The 22,336-nt window shown below is 37.1% G+C and overlaps 1 protein-coding gene across 2 annotated transcripts in view; it reads left to right on the plus strand.

Annotated features, from left to right (window-relative positions):
• Positions 1–22,336, plus strand: part of HBS1 (translation elongation factor EF-1alpha (GTPase) HBS1) — a 295,975-nt gene that overhangs the window by 99,772 nt on the left and 173,867 nt on the right. For both annotated transcript variants that reach the window (XM_090371173.1, XM_090371174.1), the window contains one exon: positions 17,730–17,780. In XM_090371173.1, the coding sequence (XP_090227299.1) occupies positions 17,730–17,780 (51 nt within the window). The remainder of the gene's footprint in view (positions 1–17,729; positions 17,781–22,336) is intronic.

Genomic DNA, 22,336 nt, shown 5'->3' on the forward strand with positions numbered 1-22,336 from the left:
CTTGTCTTGTTTTTATGGCATGTACTGCCCGCTCATTCTAATCAATTTGTTGATTTTATGAACAATGTCCACCACTTTCGATGGGATAAAAAAAATTTAAGAAGTTAAAATGACATTTTGATAAACACCTGTTTGTTCTTTACGAGATGACTCTCCACCAAAATGTTTAATCATGTTTCGTGTCCGCTATCGAGTTTTACGTATTCCAACAGTTTTCCTTTGTTTGTTGAATTCAGGTTTCGTGGGTTATAAACCAATATGTTTTGCAGTAATGACGCAAGCGTTAGCAATTTCGAAAATGATTTGTTTAGAGTTTGGTACATATTTAGATTTAAAATTAACTACAGTACTTCATTTTATTATTGGTTGTTCAGTAAATGGGCAATCCACGACTGCTACATCGTCCTCCATCTCTAAAAACTGCTTCAAAGGTTGGTTTCTCTGTTCCACGAAAGAGCCACCAGTTCCACGTGACATTACAAACATCCACAATTTTAGAATGCTTAGAAGACTGAAAAAGATATCCCTTGCGCAAAAACTCAGCAGAACTATTAGAAGCAATATATAGATACACAGCAGTTTATAATAATACATTGCTCGACAAAATTAACAGAAAATGTTTTTCATGAATATTTTATTGTGAACAATGTCGCCGAAGACGCTATTCATAATAAAACAGGAGTCCCATTTTAGCCTACAAACATATTCTAGACGTTATTTCATCTAGAGATAACGAGGAATTCGGCACCATCCCTCCAACATCAGAAAAAGGGACACACGGTGGAGGCGGTGTTCTCGTATGGAGCGGAATAATGATCAACGGTCACACCCCTCTTCATGTTTTTGATAGGGGTACCGATAACTGCTCAGAGGAACTTACATTTGAAATTAGTTTTGAATTTTGGCAATAGAGATTAGAACTCAGGGTTACCCCTAATAGAGATATGTGACCTTGTCAGAAAAAAAGGCACTACTGAGTTTTAGAAGGATTGAAGTTAAGTTTTCTTGCCCCATTGGATAATTACCATTAGTTAAGCATTTTTAGGAATTGGGTATAATTTACTTAGATTTTAGAGAGACTTTTGACCCATGTGAATAGCATGTGGGTAAGCTGGAAAAGCGTGGCAATGGGGCTAGAGTGGCTGAGTGGATGGCTAACTGGTGGAAGACCGACTAGTTGTAACTGAGAAGTGTTATGAATGGATCCCTTCCTTCCACCACTGCTTCTAATTTCATTAAAGTTATATTGATGGAATAACTACTTTCTTGTCAGAATTTGCTTATGATATTAACCCACTTGCAGGCATGTTTTTTAAATGTGATTTGATTGCAGGTAGTGAAAGTCATCCTTGTACGTAACTGAGACAATTTTGAATATTTTTCACCAAATTTTTTTTCATTCATTAACAAAACCCATATTTTCAGAAGCACAATATCCTGATCTTTTCTGGTGAATAGGTCAGGACATCATCATTTTTTGCAATTAATCAAGAAAATTTTATAAACTTACTTTTTTTAGTTAGTAAAAAATAGGAAAAATAAATAGTTTTCTTAGAGATACCACTTATGAACATAGTCTTTTATATCATACACTGCTTGACAAAATTAACATAACAAAATGTTTTTCTTTTCATGAATATTTTATTGTGAACAGTGTTACCGAAGTTGAATATTTGATAGGCATCCTGGCACCAAATTCTGAGTATCCAATAGAAATCAATATACCACTTTACAGAGCCACTCATTATGCAAATTATTCATTCATATAAAAAAACGGGTTGCAACAACATCACTTCATTCCTGTTTTATGGCTTGCCCAGTGGGATAGCCTCATCTCCAGTACTGAGGATGGCAAATCATTGTCATTTAGATGATTCTTTCAGATGGCGGGCCATTGGATGACTTGAAGCTGGGCAGTCACAGGCAGGGTGGCATGTTGGCGTAATGTGTCACACAATGTTGTCTCGGCACTGTGGTGGAAGCAGTTTCAAGAGACACGAATCATTACAAGAAGGGCTGACCAAGGTTGTCCGAGGGCTACGGCAACCAGAACAGACTACTGTCTGGCTCTTACAGCAAGACTGAACCCCCAATGTCCTGTCACCAGCTGTCTCTTGAGGTTGCTGCTGCCACAGGCAAGTGAAAACATTTCCAACCAGACTGTGTTAAGAAAGCTCAATTCAAGTGGACTCTACACAAGGAAGCCAGTGGTTTGTATCCCATTAGCCCCAAACCACTGCACAGCTTGATGAAACTGGTGCCACAAACACATGACTTGGAGCCCTGAAAAATGGAGCACAGTTTTGTTCTCCGACGAGTCCCATTTTAGCCTACAAACATATTCTAGACTTTATTTCATCTGGAGACAACGGGGAATGTAGTACCATCCCTCCCACATTGGAGAAAGGGACATTTATGATGGGAGCCGTGTTCTTGAGTGGGGCAGAATAAAGATCAACAGCCGTAACCCCTTTTCACGTTTTTGATAGCGGTACCAGAACTGTGCATAGGTACCAAAAACAGATCCTTGAATCTTATGTGCGATTCTTTAGGAGTGCGGTTGGTCCAGATTTTCTTTTCATGCACGACAACACCACTACATATAGAGCTCAAGTGGTGGAGGAATATTTGAAAATGAAGATATCAAATGGCTGCTGTGGCCAGCACGATCACCAGACTTAAATCTGATTGAACATGTGTGGGACACCCTTCTGCATTGCATTTCACTCCGGCAGCCAACTCCTCGGTCACTTAGCGAGCTAAGTTCTGTGCCACTGGAAGAATGGGATTTGTTGCCACCAAATCTTATAGATACTCTTTTAATGCAAGCATGGTGCACAGCTGTCAGGCCTGTTTAGCCTTTGGAGGGGGATCATACGTCAAACTGAAGTCATGTCACTGATGCTTGAAAATTATATTTTTGAACATCTTGTATCAACTTCTGTAATGTGACCTTTTTAGTAATTCTTATATGACCCCTGTAAATGTCCCTTATACCTGTCTGAAGTTTCTTGCTGTCTTGTCATTTCATTATTATTGTGTGGTATACCACCATACCAAATTTTGTCCCACTTTATTGCAAGCTGTACAAGTTACACCATGTTTTCCACATATTCTGTTAATTTTGTCGAGCAGTGTATAATGGATCTACTATGAAAAGAAAAAAAAAAGATAATTGCAAAGCAATGCAGTAAAAAAATTCCCAGAAATGTTATTGAAAACTTGTCTTTTTCAAAATTTTTGTTTTTAGTGTTTTCAAAAAATGTACAATTTAAAAAAAAAAAAAGGAAATGATCACTCTAAATTAAAATCAAATACAGGGTTGTTAAAATTAAAGTATCCCTATGTAGAGGGCTCTGGAGCGAGTTCTAAGGCTCGTATAATGTCACTGTATGCCACGTAACTGTCTTAGTTACGATTATGCAAATATCATAAGTTATTGCCACAGCGCCCCTTCTCAGCTCTACTGTATTATATAAAAGCAAAGCAGTCTCTTCAAAATCTTGCAAATTTTTCCTGCAATTTTTTGAAGAGAAAAATTGCAGGAAAAGGCACTATTAGTGAAGCTGTACTATCAGAACAGCAACAATGCAGCTGCAGCTACCAGAGAATTCCGGCATCAGAAGTGCATAATGCCTATGACTGTTTTTGCTGTCTGCAAAATGATTGCGAAATTTGAAGCGACAGGACATCTTGGTGTTCAACCAAGTAGAGGTCGAAAACAAGTGGACTCCTCTCGAGTTGAAGATGATGTAGCTGTCATGGGTTTATCAAGTCAATCTCCATGTGATAGTGCAAGTGTGCCAGCTGTTTCTCGTGAAGTGGACATGCCATATTCCACTGTAAGGCTAGTAATGCGTCAGGTGTTGCGGTACTATCCTTACAAGATGCACATGCTACAGCAGCTGAAGTATGGTGATGCAGATATTCGTTTCACATATGCACTTCAGTTTCTGGCGCGAATGACAGTGGATTTCGCTTGGCCATGGAACATCCTTTGGAGTGATGAAGCCCACTTCTGCTGAAATGGACAAGTGAATACGCACAACTGTTGCATGTGGGCAACAGAAAACCCTCGAGTTATCCAAGAGGTCCCGTTGCATTCTCCAAAAGTGACAGTGTGGTGTGGATTTATGGCCACATTCATGATTGGGCCATATTTTTCTGAACAGGTAACACTGACTGGATGCCGCACCTGTTCCGTCACTGGGCAGCAATATTATGAAATGTTGGCAAATTTTGCAACAACAGGGGTGCCTTCAGGATACCATATTCATGCGAGATGGTACCCCACCCCACATCCACCGTTGTGTCCAAAGATTGCTAAGGCAACGCTTTACAGACAAATGGGCCACCCCAATTACTGGACCTTATCCCATGCGACTTCTGGTTGTGGGGTTTTTTTGAAGAACCAGGTGTATCGGGAAGGATGTCAAACTCGGGCAGATCTGAAGGACAGCATTAGATGTCATATGCTGGTTATTCCGGTTGACATGTTACGTTCTGCTGTATAAAATGCTGTTCTTCGAATGGAAACTGTTGTTGACCAAAATGGAGGACACATTGAACAATTTTAGTGCTGTTCAAGTGATTTGTATTGCCACAGCGCCATATGGTGACAAAATTTGTAACAAATATTTTTTTTCCAATCAATGGCGAGCGCATTCTTTATTGTACCTGTTGTCCAAATTTCTCTTCAGTACAAGCCTTAGAACTTGCTCCAGAGCCCTCTACATAGGGATACTTTAATTTTGACAACTCTATATATAGAGGTATTTTATAAATTTTTTTCTGTTATATAAAGGTAAACTTTATTTCAGGGAAATCTAGAAAACACCTTTGAATATTTCAGATAAGTTCAAAACAGATAGTGTTTGGTACTAAAAGTGAAAAACACAATCCGAGCTTTAACCGGTAACCCTAGAAACTTATACTGAATGCATAAAGAGGACCGGACCTGTTATGTTTAATTACTAAAAGTTTCACAAGTGGGTGCTTGTTGAAGAAATTCATTCCCCCCCCCCCCTTTTTTTTTTAGAAGTTGCTCATTTTAAATGGATTTTGTTGCCTTTGGCTCATTCCTTAGAATGCTTTTGTAAAATACTTGATAGATCAGATTTTTTTCTTTTTTTAACTTGTAAACTATTTTTTAAGGGCAGTTGGTGATAATCATTCCCCAAGGGCCGTATGGTGGGCTAAGGTAGGTAGCATTAATTACAATGTAACCAGTTTGTTGCCTACTGTAAGGCAGAAAAATATGCAAATAATTTTAAAACTGGCAATTTTGTTTTAACGTTAATAAAGGTCCTGCATCTGGGGCAATACAATCCTAAGTTAAATTATCAACCCTACATTCTTTTCACCTTCAATAGTGTGGTCAGTGTTGAAGGTGAAAAGAAGATAGGAGTCCAGCATAAAGTCCAATTTAAATATTTCTCAACAGTGTAGTGAGGCTACAAGGACAGCACGTAGGATACTGTCAGTGATATAATATTGCCACTAGAGATAGAGGTTAATTATCCCACTATACAAATCAGTGGTTTTTGGTCTCCCTTGATTCCTATGGCCATTTGTTGGTTTGTAGAGCGCAAGCAGAATAAAGTGAGCTGCTGCAGATGTCTAAGTTGGTGTCCAAGCAATCTTAGTTGACTTTTTTGGAGAGTTGTCACCAAAGGTTCCTGAAGTCTTTCTTCTAAAATTGTTGCATTGATAATATGGTCCCTCCAGGAGTATCCTAGAAGAGTTCTAAGGCAGGAAGTGCCAAAACTATTGATAATGTTGGAAGCTTTTTTGGTGGAAATTACCATTAGTTCCAGGTTTGTGCACCATATAGAAATAATGACAAATTAATGTACTTAAATAATCTTACTTTTGTATCTGTAGTGATTAGAGAGGATTTTCATATTTAAAGTTGAGTGAAACTGCAAAGCTTTTTGCTTTCTTTTGACAATATTGTTTAGTGAGTCACTTATAAATGTATCTAGGTATTGGAAATCTTTTACTTCTTCTAGTCTATCAGTTTCGTTTAATTGAATTGATCCTTCTAGTTCATAGGTTCCCAAAGTGGGCGGTACCGCCCCCAGTGGGCGCTGAAGCCCTCTAGGGGGGCATTAGTGGGTTCAGAAGCAATTGGGGGGCATTCAGGTGGTCTAGGGGTCAGTGGCTCCTTATCCGTATTTTTATCTCCTCGAGTCCAGTGGACCCAGTTCAAAAGTCAACTAATAAATTCTATAATTTTTACTCTATGGACACAGCTGAAATTCGCTATAGATGAAGCCAGAACCGTTTTCTTAGATTTTCCCACTTCAATTTTCAAAACGTTCTATTGAATTTCACGCAAATGACAAAAATGTGACATCAAGTGTGTATATTTTTAGGCCTTTCTCTGTTATTTTTCTAAACTCACCCTAATTAGCCTAGGGCCTTTGAAACGCAACAACGCGAGTTACTGTGAGTTGACATAAGAAGCAATAAAGCAAAACAGTAGCAACAACTGTTTTTGACAGGCGAACAGATTGTATTTCCTTTCTTCAACGTGTATTGCTCCTACGAACAGAAAATCAGGGAAATTCATCTTTTAGAAATGAGAAAAACTGGTGTAAAACTGATAACACTGCAATGTGCATTTGATAAAAAAAAAAAGTTTGCTTTATTGTAATTGTTTTTAGTAAACAATATCAGAACAGCAGTTTCCTGGGTTTGATCTTCTAACGAAATTTCGAGAAAATTTTTCTATTTGTAGCTGCGTTATAAACTTTGAAAACTGGTGTGCAAAAGAAGAAGAAAAAAATCATCCGCTATGAATAATGGATTGTTTCTTGAAATGTGTATTCTTCACAAAACTGCAATATTTTCTAACATAGAAAGTTAACAGATTGCGAATAACAGCTGCCCAAAAAGTATTCTTAGAAGATATTTGATTGTTATGCTTTGATGTCATTGCAAAGGGAGAAATTCTGTTTTAGTACAAAAGCCAAATAAATTCACTATCCACGGCCATAATGCTGTTCTGAACTGCAATAAACAGGTAAACCCCACTGAAAAATAGATTTTCTCCCCATCACATCTCTTGCTTTGCTGTGGTTTTTGGTGAGCAATTTCACACAATCAAGTTGAGCAATTTCACATTTTATGGTGAATTTTTCGGGCGTGTGTGTGATAATGAAAATTCTATTTTTTTGATGGTATCAAATGCATATAAAACAATCCGTTACTCATAGCATATATATATATATTTTTTTTTTCGTTTGCACACCAGGTAAGATGCATTCGAAGTTCCCTTAACATAAGTTTTCGAAGTTTATAACGCAGCTGCGAATAGAAATATTTTCTTGAAAGTTTGTAAGAAGAACAAATATACATCCCTGAAACTGCTGTTCCGATTTAGTCCTCTAGAAACAATTACAAAAAAGCGAACTTTTTTTTTATGAAATGCGCATTATAGTGATCAGTTTTACGACAGTTTTTTTTTTTTCCCCCTTCCGTTTCCATTATGGCTTCCAGTAGATGAATTTTCTATATTTTTTGTTAGTAGATACAATACATACTGAAGAAAGGAAATGTGATATTTTTGTTTTTCAAAACCAATTCATTGCAATTCTTTTGTACAACAATTACGAAAAGCAGTAAAAGCAAAATGTTGTGACAGAGCAACAAGGCAAAATATTGTTCGCAAGTAATGATGCTCAACTGTTTGTTTTCCACGAAAATTGTTTACAGTTTTATTTTCTCCTTGGATCACCTTGGTAACGCTAATGACGTAAGCTTGACGTCAATTATATCTCCTCGACTGTTGATTCGTTTGAGACAGATTAGGCGCAAATTTTAAACTAATGCCGTAGCGCGTTTCATCTTCAAAGCTTCCAAGGCCGTTTTGCCAACGTAATAATTCATAAATTGATATGTGATCGTACATTTTTGCTGTTTAGGAATAAGTTTCATTATTTTTTGTGTGCTCTGCTTTGTATTTTTACTTTATAAGTTCGAAATATACAATTTTGTAATATATTTGATGGTGTTTTAATTATTCAATAAGATTCTTACTAATGCATTTGCAATCTCTTAATATGTATTCCGAATTTTCATATTTAAACCATTGTATGAAACCGTGCATAATGTTATTCGAGCATACACTTTACAGTCTTTACATATGGGCTATGTTTCATCAAAATCGGTATAGCAATAACTGTGTTCAAGATGAAGCACATATTGGCCACTACTTTTTCAATAATTTAATGGCATAAGCATTAATGTATAATTAGTTGCTATTTAACTCAAAAATATCCAATGGCTTGAACGTGGAGAACTGTTATAATGGGGAGCGTTACAAAATTTATGTCTTGCAAAGTGGGTGGTGTCCCGAAAAAGTTTGGGAACCTATGTTCTAGTTGGTTTATGAGAACTTTTGTTATGCTGCCGTTGATTTTTAGTTCAACAATTTCTGCCATTCGGCAAAGCATATCGAAATGTTTTTGTGCCGATGTAATGCTGTGTCATCAATAAGCACGATTTAGTCTGTAAAACTGAGATCCTATAAGGGAAATTGACCTGAAGAATCCTCTAGGTTGATCCCGAATTTGTCCCCTATTAGCCCGAAAATATAGTCTAGGGTTATTTTAAAAATAAAGGGAGCCTTCCTGTAGAACTCCTGAGGTGGTGGGAAATTTGTCAGTTTTTTTATCGTTAGTGAGGACTCTGGCAAAATAATCCTGGTAGGGTGCTGATATTGCTTTAAGAATTGGTTCAGGAATTCTGTAGAATTTTAATATTTCAAACTTCCTTGACCTGTTAACTGAGTCGAATGCTTTGGAGAAATCTATAAAGTTTAAAATCAGTGGAAGATTTTTGTCTTTGGACCCTTCAAGTAACTTTCTAATACAGTGGATATGTTCAAGAGTACTGTGGTTTTTAAGAAATCCAGCTTGATTAATGTGGAGAAGAGGATGCTGTTTTATTTAATAGCATCTTGTTATAAAATTTTCAATGCGATTGATAGAAGTGTAATTCCTCTGTAGTTTTCAGGTCTATTGAGATTACCCTTTTTTGTTATTGGTATTTTGAGTCCTTCCTTCCATTGCGAAGGAAGGAATATTCCCAGTGGCCAGAGCTTAAACATATTGAATATGTTTAAGAGTTGTTCTTTATGTTCAGTTCTTCCATACCTAATGGTCTTGCCTGGGATGCCATCAGGTCCTGCTGCCTTCCCGTTTTTTTGTTGCTGTAATGTATTTAAAAATTCCTGTATGGTGAAGCTGTTACAATTGATCGGGAGAACGTTCTGGACAGCTATATTATGTAAGGTTTTTGGAATTGTGGGGATTGCTGGATTTAATAGGTTTTGGAAATGTTTTTTCCATTCTTCCATTTCTTCTTCTTTGGTGTCGAGAGCTCTTTCATCGCTGCCTCTGATTCTTAGTTTTCTAGGTTTTATTTCTCTATTACTTAATGATATGGCTATGTTGTACATTTCTCTCTCTCGTTTTATGAGTTTTATGACAGTCTTTGAGTTGCTGACAGTAATTCTGAATTTGGGCTTCTTTATCTGTCTTAAATGCTGAATGGATTTGAATATTTAATGTGTTTAATTTAATGAGTCAGAAGATCTTGATGTTTGCATTTCTTAAGTCTTTTCTTGAGATTGCTCCTTTCTTCAATCAAGGAAATTGTGGATTTAGACACCCATTCTCCTTTAAGCTTCTTGGAGTTTGTAATGTCAAAGGTTTGACTTGTAGCTTGTTGGATGGAGTTTATTATGTTATCAAAATTGTTGTCTAGTTTGTCTGTTAATGCTTCTTTATTAAGAGTGTTCTCTATTATTTGCGTGAATTTGTTTGCTTTTCTAAGATTGTTTAATTAGGACCAGTTATATTTAGGATTGTTTTTGCTAGCAGGCTTGGGTGTGCTAATGTGAAATTTAATGTGAGCACTAACTATTCTGTGATCCGAGTTTATCTCTACACTGTTATAGGTTCTGCAGTTTTGTACTGATCTTGTCCATTTACTGTTGATTAACCCCATTCATGGATTATCCCGAGATATCTCTTTTTAGTTTTAAATGTTATTTGGAACTACATGAAATATCTCAGGATACAATAATACCCGAAGCAAACAATAATATCTCTAAATTTAGGACTGAAACGTATTTTATATGGAATATATCTGGCTAATTTTGCATTAGGCAGGTAAATCCCGAGTTTTCTCAGGATTTTCTTATGCCTGGCAGCAAACGACTGGCTTTCGTTTTACTTATATTGTACAGTAATGTCAGAACAGTAGTGCGCGTTCCTGTGCCACCAGTAACAAAATATAATTTGCCATCCTAAATGCAGAATACTGAACCCATGAAAATAATTCACAAAAACAATATCGAAAAATATTTCGGCATCCTCTTGAACTGCCACCCGTAAGCGACGCTTACCTTGCCTGTCCACTTGTGGTGGCCGTGTGTCAGAGTGTAGTTTAGTTCCACTTTGTGTGTTCCACTTGATTTTTTAAATTTATTTATATAATGAGTAATGAAGACTTTTTCTGTGCCTTTCTTTTAGCTCAAGCACTAATTTATTTAAAAAAATCTGTATAATTTACAAACTTTTTGGTGTACATGAGATAACTCGGGATAGCCTAAATGGGTTAATTACTCCCATGTATTTTCTACGAAAAAATTAATAAATAACACAAAAAAACTACACAATGATATTTGCATGATGCATACTTTTAATCTGTAAAATAAAAAAAGTCGATCCGTTACGGCACATTTTCCGGAAAAAAATGTTCCGGGTTGATCTATTTGTGTTTTTCTATTTGTTGATCTATTTGTGTTTTTGTTCCATTTGGGTGTTCCCAGGTCTATGTGGAAATATGGACTGTAGATTTACAAGGTTATGTGAGTTATGAAGTTCTGTAAGGAGGAGCCTATTTTCATTTGTGTATCCATGAAAGATATAGTGACCTATATTTTGGGTACCAGAAACGTCCTTTCCTGTTTGAGCATTGAAGTCACCACCAATGAGATGAAGATTGTGGATAGGGTATTGGTCACATAATTTGATAGGTCTTCGTAAAATCTTTCTTTATCTATTTCTTTGTCCATTTCTGTCGGGGCATACATACAGGCAATAGTAGCTTTTGGATTTGAATTGAGTGAAATTGAAATTATTCTGTTTGAGATCTGTGAATTGAAGAAAGTTTATTATAGATTCTGCAATTGACAAGAAGTCCAATACCTCCATTGCCAAATTTGTCAGCTGTTAAGTAGATAACGGTCCATTTGTTGTCTCCTGATCTAATTTCATTCCACTCTAATTCTGTTTTCCATCAGTGTTCTTGAATACATTGAGGTTTTCCACTTCTGCACCTCTGCAAAGTTCAAATAGTTTTCAATATCAAATTCTTGCAGACGTTATATGTAGATATACAGGTGACCCCTGCTTAACGCTGATAATTCATTCCGGAAAAACAGAGCGCTAAGCGAGTGCCGCATTCCCATAAGGTAACATGTGTATTTGTGAGTTGCGGTCGGTGCCATACGATATTTCTTAATCAATAATAAACGGTAGTGAAAAGATGCACAAATGTTGATCAAAATATTTAATATTCAAATATTTGTACATATAAAATATTCTGTGTTACGTATATAATTATGTGGTAACTACTTACGTATCAAAATTAAACTTAAAATTCCAATTAAAATCATGATTTTAATTGATTTAATTAAATTAATGAATTTAATCATGAAAAATGTGTCAATTTTGGGTTATACCTGGTTGTACATTGGCCCTCTTCCTGGTAAACTAAAAGGGGTTTTAATTTTAAATCCCCTGCAGCGTTACCACCCAACAATAAAGTCAACTGATTCTTCACCGCTTTGAAACCTGGCATGTTTTTTTCTCCTTTCAATATGAAACTTTTAGTCATTCGTTTCCAAAAAAGTCTACAGGACCATGCTGAGGAAATGTCACGAGCTAGGCCATAATGTCTATGTGTCTGCAATTCTGCCCAGACACGATAGGAGGGATTATATGTTAAGAGCCTTGTGGATTAACTCAAGACTTGAAGGAATCTGCAAGGCTTTAGGGGGTAAATTTCTATCAGCATGGCCCACACTTGTAGGTAGAAGGAATTTGTTTTGTAGAGACGGGATACACTTAAACAAAGGTGGTGCAAAAGTTTTTGCCAGTATTATTGAGGATACCTTAAAGGTTCAGGGAAACTGCTAGTTAGGGGGGATGTGGGTAATACTGACACGCGTTTATCTGATAATATTGGTCAATGTAACTCTTGCACATACCTTATGAGTTCTTATCTGTTACCCCAACTGGACGTATTATCTAGATGTTCTGGGGGCAAAGACGTTTCACGTGAGCGGGTAGCTAATATCAGGGAAGAGGGCCTAAAAAACTTCAAGGGTTGTGTTAGGGTTGTTAAATATATAAGAACAGTAAATCTTAATTGTTTATACAGTAACGTTAGAAGTGTCGTCAATAAAATGAGCGAATTCGAACTGCTGGTTAAAACAAGTAACGCGGACATAATAGGGCTTACAGAGACGTGGTGCCACCCGGAAATTGGGGATGATGAGTTTCAGTACGGCTTGTATAATGTATTTAGGAAGGATAGGTTAGATAGAAGGGGTGGTGGGGTAATGCTTCTTATCAGAAGCAGCCTGAGTGCGACGATAGCTTTCCCGGATTCAGACATTTCACGTGCTAGTATAGAGTCTGTATGGTGTGAGATAGTTGGAAACAAAGGCATAATGCGAGTAGGAGTAATCTACAGACCAGGTGATTGTGAAGATTATGACAAAAGCCTCTACATGCAAATGGAATGGGCAAGTAAGTGTCAATGCCTTATTATGGGTGATTTCAATTTGCCTCTAATTGATTGGAGTAAATGGGAAGGAAACTCGACATGGGGAACAAAATTTTTAAATCAACTAGATGACTGTTATTTGTATCAACATGTCAGGGAAAGTACTAGAGAAAAGAATATCTCCTAGACCTCATCATCACACATGAATATCCTAGGGCTGACAGTAGAGGAACCAGTAGCAGGAAGTGATCACGGAGTTCTACGGTGGATGATGACGAGAGAGGTAGCAGAAGTAAAAGGCAAAGGAATGGGTTTTAATTTCAGATAAGGAAATTACGATGCCTTAAGGTACTACATGGCCTCTATTAACTGGGTAGATATCGCACGGAGAATGAATACAATTGAACTGTGGTACGCTTTTAAAACATTAATCACAGATGCCTTGAATGCGTATATAGCATTAAAAAAATACTCCACGAGAAGGGTTCCAAGTTGGATGAATAGTGAAGTTGCCGCATAACTTGAGCAGAAAAAGGTGGCATGGAAAGGTTACAGAGCAATAAAAAGTACTGAAGCCTATAACAGCTACAAGGTGATGTGTAATAGAGCCACAGAAAAGGTTCGACAGGCAAAGGCAGTTTATGAGAAATCACTAGCAAACAGAGCAAAGAGGCGGGATAGAGAATTCTTCACATATATAAATGCCAAGAAGAGCAGGACAAACCAGATTGGACCTTTACGTAAGGGAAAGGGGATAGTAATAAATACACCAGCTGCCGTTGCAGATGAACTCAACAGTTACTTTGCATCGATATTTACAAATGAAAAGCCTTTTGTGGCAATGGGAAATTGTGGGAGCGAAGTTAAAAAATATGTAATTAATGATATTGAAATTTCACAAGATTATTTAATGAAAAAACTTTCGAGCTTACAGCTCGAAAGTTTTTTCATTAAATAATCTTGCGAAATTTCCAGTAAGGCTCCTGGAGTTCATGGAATATATCCTATAATCTTAAGAGAGGCAGCAAGCGAGTGCATTCTGGGGAGATTCCCTTGGATTGGAAAAGTGCAAATGTATCCCCCATACATAAGGGTGGCTCTAAAAGTGAAGTTGGAAATTATCGACCTGTCAGTCTGACTTCAGTAGTAGGGAAAATCATGGAGGCAATGATCAAGGGTGGAATTCAGGATCATTTGGATCGAATTGAAATTCTCAAGGATACTCAGCATGGTTTTGTAAAGGGAAAATCATGTTTAACAAATCTGGTTCGCTATTTCGAAAGGGTCACTCACAAGCTGGATTTAGGGAATAATTTCGACATTGTTTATTTAGATTTCAGCAAAGCTTTTGACTCAGTCCCACATGAGCGGTTGCTTTATAAGCTGGAACAGGTTGGAATCACTGGGAAAATCCTTAGATGGATAGAAGGATGGCTTCAGGGCAGGAGGCAGAGGGTTGTAATAAATGGCTATTCCTCAGATTGGGTTGATGTAAGAAGTGGGGTTCCCCAAGGATCAGTATTAGGACCACTGTTGTTTTTAATTTTCATAAACGACATTGATGAAGGGATAGATGGCGTGATGTCTAAATTTGCAGATGATGTTAAAATTGGTAGAGTAGTTAACGATCACTGTCAAGCTGAGCTTCTTCAGCGAGACCTAGATAGACTTCAGGAATGGTTAGAAAAATGGCAGCTGTGCTTTAATCCAACAAAGTGTAAGGTATTACACCTGGGAAACAGTAATCCCAAAAAAACTTATTCACTTGGTGGAGTTCAACTAAACCCAATACTGGAGGAAAGGGACTTGGGTGTTACGATACGGTCAGACATGAAATTCTCTGAGCATTGTAAACAGGTTGCAAGGAAGGCCCATGGTGTCCTATCAATGATCTATCAAACTTTTGCAAGTAGAGATAGGGACGTGATAATCCCATTATATAAGGCTTATGTTAGACCACACTTGGAATACTGTGTTCAAGTATGGAGACCACACTTGGAATACTGTGTTCAAGTATGGAGACCACACCTAAAGAAAGACATCGAGCTTCTTGAAAGGGTGCAAAGAAGGGTAACTCGCCTGGTGAGATCGGCAAAAGGGCGTCCTTATGAAGAAAGACTTCGAATATGTGGGTTGCAGAGTTTGGAAACTAGACACCTTAGAGGAGATTTGATTGAGGTGTTTAAGGCTCTGAGAGGCATCAGTAAAATGAATGAGGACAAAATTTTCAAGATTATAAATGATGCTAGAACTAGGGGACATAAATTCAAGTTACGGGGGGAAATGTTTAGATTGGACTGCAGGAAGTTTTATTTTAGCCAGCGAGTTATAAATTACTGGAATAAGTTGCCTTCATGGGTGGTAGAGGCCGACAGTTTGGGGAAATTCAAAGGTCATCTGGATAGTACTTTCGGGTAAGGGAAGCGCATAGGATGATAGGTTTAATTTCCTTTTTATTTATTTTTATTTATTAATTATTATTATTTAGTTATTTATTTTATTTATTTATTTATTTATTAATTTTTTGTTTTTATCATTGTTTTGTTCGGATTTTTTTTTTTTTTTTTTTTTTGGCTGGTGCAGCATAAGCCATAGGCTTTCTTGCACCATGCGGCCGTTACTAATACTAATACTAAGTCCTGCTTCATCTATGTTAAAAACTTGTTGAGAAGTATAACACATAATACCCCTCTTCAATAATTTTAACAAATTCTTTTTTGAAAGTTTCGGCTCCTTGATCTGCACTTGTGGCTTCTCCCTGGATTTTAAATCTATTCAGCCAGCCCTTACTAGTTTTAAATGGTTGCACATTTTTTTTTTTTTTTAGGTAAGTTTTCTTCAGATAATCATATTGGCTAATCTCTCTCTCTCTCTTTTTTTTTTATAATATTTAACTTAACTGAATTTTGCATTGGATATTATCTTCAATAAAATTAGTTAAAGTCTCTCCATTTCAATCCTAATAGCCGGCCTAGCCCTAGTTGCTTGCAGTGGAACAGCTGTCTTTCCTGCTGCTAAAATTAATTCTTTATTTGTTATAATTGTTCTTACAGTTAAACTTGCCAGTCCTAAATTATGGCACACATCCGCTTGTCGTTGACCGGAATCGATTCGCTTCAAAACGTCTAGTTTAATTTTCAAATTCAGTCTTTTTCTTACATTTATAGTCTTCATACTGTGTCCAGACATTGTTGCTCTTTCATTCTTATCTGCCATTATTAACTCTTTGAAAATGTAGCTGGGTTGGTTGCATTAATTATGATACAATGTTCGAATAAACTGTCTATTACGCACAATGTCTAATACTGTACTGAGTGATGACTAGACTTCGGAGAAATGCATATAACACAAATATTACAAGCAATATACTTGATAATTTTTTAAAATGTTGATCTCGGAACTACGTAACAAGTTACTGTACTGCAATTAAATTAGCAAGCGAGAAAATTTCACCGAGCATGGGAAACGTTTTAATGCTGTTTTGCTATTCATTTTCAAGCCGTCAACTCCATCAAATGAAACAATTTCATTAAATATGCCAAAAATGCAATCTGTAAAAGAGCGTTATAGTGATTTGTGATAGCGTTATAGTCAGATACAGGCTATAATATAAGAACAGCGTTATAGTGAATCAGTGTAAAGTGAACCGCATTATAATGAGGGCCTGCTGTAGTTAATGGCATTTTCCAGAATTGATGTTTAGAGCACTTGTTCTTCCCTTTATCCACCTGTTAACTTCCCGAAGGGCTTTGGCCTACAAGTTTCATATCATCTGGGAGAGATGAGGGAGTAGGATTGGTGCAAGTAGAAGATTTTGTACTTTTGTTTCCTTTTGTAGTCTAAAAGAAATCCACATATCGGGTGATTGGCTCTAATATGCTTCACCAACCAAGTTAGCCTACTGGGAATTTACCCAGCATTTCCTAGAGGTCATCACTGAGAGGTTTGGCTTGGACTTTGAATAATGTACAGCTCTGAAATCCTCATTTTAGAAAAGATATCAGCTTGCTTGTTAGTTGTAGATGCAAATAGATATTCTTACAGAAAAGAATTTCAGTTCTGTAAGATACAAAGTCTGGAAACTAGGCATCTACAGTGGTGAATGGGATCTGATAGAGGTGTTTAAGAAGAGCTGAACAAAAGAGTTGTTCAACTCTTCAACCCACTTAAAAGAGTTGAGCAAACTTTATGATGGAGGACATATTTTCTCTTTATAGGGTATTGTGAACAAGAGGACATAGATTGAAATTAAGGAAAGATAAGTGCAGACTGGCTCTAAGAAAATTTGTTTTAATGACTGATTAATAGACTATTGGAACAAGTTACCACCTAGCTGTGTGGTGTCAGAGAGCCCATGTTAACTTAAAGGAGAATTAGGGAAATATTTGGAAGAAATGAAGTGTAAAACTAGGGAGTATTAAAGTATAAAAACTAGGGATTTTATTTTATTTATTTTAATTTTTTATGGCAGATTTGCTTCCTTGCTTTGTTCTGACATTTTAATACCAAAACTAGTCTGCCCTTTTTTATTAGCAGTATTTTAACTAGTATTTCAAAAACGTTAATATTTTTTGGATTTTCACAAAATTTGTGCATTTATACTGTACCGTGTTTCAAAATAATATCTAATAAGATTTGGTAGAACCTTATTTCTTTACGACACTCACCTCCTTCAACCACCTATTTGTTCTTTTAGATATTGTTTAATTTTTCAACTTCTAGAGAGTTCTGCCTTAGCTTAGATGCTATTTAATCAATTGACACTTTAGGTTATGACTGTAATCCAATTTTTAAGTTTTATGGTCATTTAAAAATGAATTTTTTAATTATATGGTTAAAAAACTTTATTGTGAAAACATTAGATGAAAAATTTTAAACACATTAAACATCAGAACTAACTGACATTAATTTATTTATCTTAGATCAACCAAAGCCCCAAAGAATACGTAGGGAAAGACACAGAATCAGACAAGGTAAGAATAAATCAGAGTTCTTGCTATAACTGTCCAGAAGAAATTTTCCATAGCATAGGTGTTGTATTTTCCAATGTAAAGTACACCCTTAAACTTCTATGTCTACTTTTTCTTTATCTGCTGAATACATTTTGATGGGTTCTTAATTATCAATTTACTTACCCACTACTCATCTCAGTTTCCCTAACTGTTTTCTCTATAATTGATTTTGCTTGAAAGGTGATACTTGTGCATATGTCTATTCTGCTATTCTTCATCAGAGATTACCTAATTTGGAATCCCCTCTTTTTAATCTCCACTAGCTTAAAATATTTCAACCATATTCTGTCATTCATTTGTTGCTTCTGTTATTCTCCCAAATCCACCTATCACGTGGAACAATTTGACTTACTTTCTTTGAAACTTGACTGTTTCCTTTCTGACTTTTCTAAGAGAAGGTAATTTTCTGTGATTTTAGGGTTCGTAACTCCAGCTGGCTTCCATTTTCTGTGACCATGTTTTGGTGCATTGTAGCTTTAGTTGCTGATGTGCCAATAAAACCCAAACCAAACCAAACTTCAGTTTTCTAGTTACATGAACGCAGCTAGTCAATGACTGAGGCTTTTGCAATTTTTAATGACCTCACACAATTTACTAGAATACCAGACAGTCCTAACCTCACATCCAATACCTTTTGATCTTTTTCTCACCACCAACCTTTCAGATAGTACACGATCAGTGTTAGTGGTTCTCTATAGGCATTTAAAATCACAAATTGGTGATATCTCTTCTCCAGTGGAACCTATCCCTCATTGCAATTTTCAACCTCACGTTGGGTGGCATTAAAGGAATGCAAAATTGGATGAATTCTGTGATTCATATTCTTCTTTTCCTTGGTGGGATTACTGTTTTAAAACTTCTGATTTCAGTGTTTGCTCAATCATATCAGTGAAATTATTCTTGTAGGGATGAAATCCTTTATTCTGCATTCTGGTCTAAAATCTCATCCCTGAACCTTGTTTCCAATAAATATGGTTCTCCAGGTAGTTCTAAGTAAGGGAACTCCAAATAAATGGTCACATGAGAACTTAGCTTCTGCACGTTCAAATAAAAAAAAAAGGTGGGGGGGGGGAGAAAGAAAGAAATATTTATTACTCTTAATATAGTAATAAGGGTGCAGTCTTCACTAAGAACCAGAATTATTTAGTTACTGTTTGCTTGAACAGCCTTTGTAATGGCTGTTCAAGATAACAATTTAGCATATCACAATTGGCTTGTATCCAAATTTTCAGCTTTGTTTTCTGCTTACATCAAAGCTTGCAACAATTGTAAAATAGTTGTTAATGAATCGAGACTTGATTTTGAACAGGCTAAGAGTAGAAAACTTGCTTCTTGTCCAGATGGTAGTGGAGCATCCTGGTCTCTTTCCAAAGCTGTTGGCCACAAATTCTGTCTATCGGTATCCCTGTCTTTGTTATGACCTGATGGTTCTGTTACATCCTCAGCTAAAATTGCGTGTACACCAATGCTAGGAGTTTAGTAAATAAATTTGATGAATTTGAGGTATTGCTCAAAACATCAAAGGCAGATATTGTTGGGATATCAGAGACGTGGTGTCACACAGATATAAGGGATGCAGAACTGGAATTTGGGGAGTACAACGTCTACAGAAAGGATAGACAGGATAGGAAGGGGGGAGGGGTTATGCTATTAGTTAAGAAACACATAAAAACCAAGGAAGTAAAGCCAGTCGACATCGCTGGACAGTGCAGTGTTGAGTCAGTTTGGTGTGACATAAGCATTGGGAGATCAAAATTGAGAGTAGAAGTGTGCTATAGGCCTAATGACTCTGATGAGTATAATAAGAAACTGTACAGGGAAATAGAGTGGGCCAGTAAATCAGAGAGTCTTATAATGGGAGATTTTAATTTCTCAGATATTGACTGGAATTTGGGGGCTGGTCACTCGCACACTAGCAGGGCTTTTGTGGATTTATTGGATGATTGTTTTCTACATCAGCATGTTCGGGATGCAACTAGAGGGAGTAATACTCTTGATTTGATTATCAGCAGTGATTCTTCATGCATTAAGAATCTGCAGATAAATGAACCACTAGGTGGCAGTGATCACAGTGTGCTGAAGTGGGATTTACTCAAAGAGGTAACTACCATTAGGGGTAAAGGGAAGGGTTATTGCTTCCGTAAAGGCGACTACGATGGACTGAGACAGTATTTAAAATCTATACAGTGGGACCAACTGATGATGTTACCAACAGCAAATTCAAAATGGGAAGCATTCAAAGAACTTATCTTGGAAGCTACTAGGCTTTACATACCAACTAAGAAATATTGTTCAAGGTTTAGGCCAAAATGGATGTCAGATGAACTAATGAGGCATATGGCAGAGAAGAAAAATGCATGGGATACTTACAAATTAACACATGACACAGAAGCCTATGATAGATACAAGTTGATATGCAACCAAGTTACAAAGGAGGTTAGGCAGGCGAAGGCAGATTACGAGAAATCCTTGGCAAGGGATGCAAAGAAAAACAGCAAAGAGTTCTTTACTTATGTAAACTCTAGAAGGAAGGGGATGAATCAGATTGGTCCACTTGATATTGATGGGTCAACTGTTGATGATCCTGCTCAGGTAGCTAACAAACTAAATGAATATTTTGCATCGACATTCACACATGAGGAGTTATTCAGCGAGGGGAATGCCAGAGGTGTATTCAACTCTAGCAGTAAGCTACAGAATCTTGAAATAACTGGGAGTAAAGTGGAGGAGAAACTGTTGAAGATAAACACAAGAAAGGCACCCGGGGTGGATGGGATCTATCCAGTTATATTAAAGGAGGCAGCAAAGGAAGTAAGCAAATCCTTAGCCATCATTATGAGAGGTTCCTTGGACTCAGGGGAGGTACCCATAGACTGGAGATGTGCAAATGTGACCCCAATTCACAAAGGCGAATCAAAGGCTGACACAAATAATTATAGACCTGTGAGCTTAACTTCTGTTCCAGGAAAATTAATGGAGGCACTGGTTAAAGAAGCACTGCAGGATCATTTAGACAAGACTTCAGTTATAGCTCGGACACAGCATGGTTTTGTTAAGGGGAAGTCTTGCCTGACCAATTTGATTGGATACTATGATGCAGTCACAAAAGAACTGGATGCAGGGAAAGCTTTGATATTATATACTTGGATCTTAGAAAGGCTTTTGATACTGTTGCACATGGAAGACTGCTACACAAATTGGAGCAGTGTGACATTGGAGGCAAATTGCTGCTATGGATAAAGGGGTGGTTGAGGGGGAGAAGACAGAGAGTGGTAATCAATGGACACTGCTCATCGTGGACTAATGTTATTAGTGGAGTCCCTCAGGGCTCAGTGTTGGGTCCATTATTGTTTTCTGTATTTATAAATGATATTGATGATGGTATATCAAGCTTAATGTCCAAGTTTGCAGACGATACAAAGGTAGGCAGGGTTGCCAAGGACACTACTGACACTATGCTGCTGCAACAGGATCTGGAAAGGTTGAGCAGATGGGCTGAGAGGTGGCAAATGAAGTTTAACATTGACAAATGTAAAGTACTACACATGGGAAACAGCAACCCCAGAGCAACGTATCAACTCTGTGGTACTACACTGACAGCGGTAGAGAATGAAAGGGACCTGGGGGGTGATTGTGCAGGCAGATATGAAGTTCTCTGAGCAGTGCAGACGGGCTGCAAGAGTAGCTCATGGAGTATTGTCAATGATATAGAGGAATTTTTCCAACAGGGATAAGGAGGTGATTATTCCCTTGTATAAGGCAATGGTCAGGCCACACCTAGAGTACTGTATACAGGTCTGGAGGCCTCATTTCAAGAAGGATGTAGAGCTGCTGGAACGAGTACAAAGAAGGGCAACAAGATTAGTGAATGGAACAAAGGGGTGCTCTTACAAAGAAAGGCTTAAGTTTTGCAAATTACAGTGTCTGGAGACTAGGCACCAGCGAGGTGATCTGATAGAGGTGTATAAAGCTTTGAATGGTTTGAGCATGCTCAATGCTGATGGGATTCTTCCTCTAGCTCAGAATAATCACCTGAGAGGGCATAAATTCAAATTGAGGAAAGACAGATGTAGGATAGACGTGCGGAAATTTGCCTTTAGCCAGAGGGTGTTGGTTGGTGGAACAGACTTCCATCTCTTGTAGTGGAGGTTGATAGCCTAAATAAGTTTAAGGCTCAGCTGGACAGGTACAAAGTATTTTGAACGAACAGAGGGGTGAAGTGGAAGTGGTTTTTTTTTTTTTTTTTTTTGGCTGATGCTGCATAAGCTTGCTTTCTTGCATCAAATGCCTCTGCTAATGCTAATGCTAAAAATAATAAAGCTGATTTATTAACATTTTAGCTTTCTTCTAACTCTTGTATTGATTATGTGTGTGTGTGCACTCATATCTTTCCTTTATGGTGTAAGCTGTTTCAAATATGTGTTTGTTTCTTGGACACTTTAATAAAGTTGTTTTTGCAGTGTGTAAATATCTTTTAAATATCTGGCACTTACAAAAACTGGCATGTAACTTTCATC

The sequence above is a fragment of the Mastigoproctus giganteus genome, chromosome 4 (assembly GCF_048544385.1).
Source record: "Mastigoproctus giganteus isolate SK-2022 chromosome 4, ASM4854438v1, whole genome shotgun sequence".
Taxonomy (NCBI): domain Eukaryota; kingdom Metazoa; phylum Arthropoda; class Arachnida; order Uropygi; family Thelyphonidae; genus Mastigoproctus; species Mastigoproctus giganteus.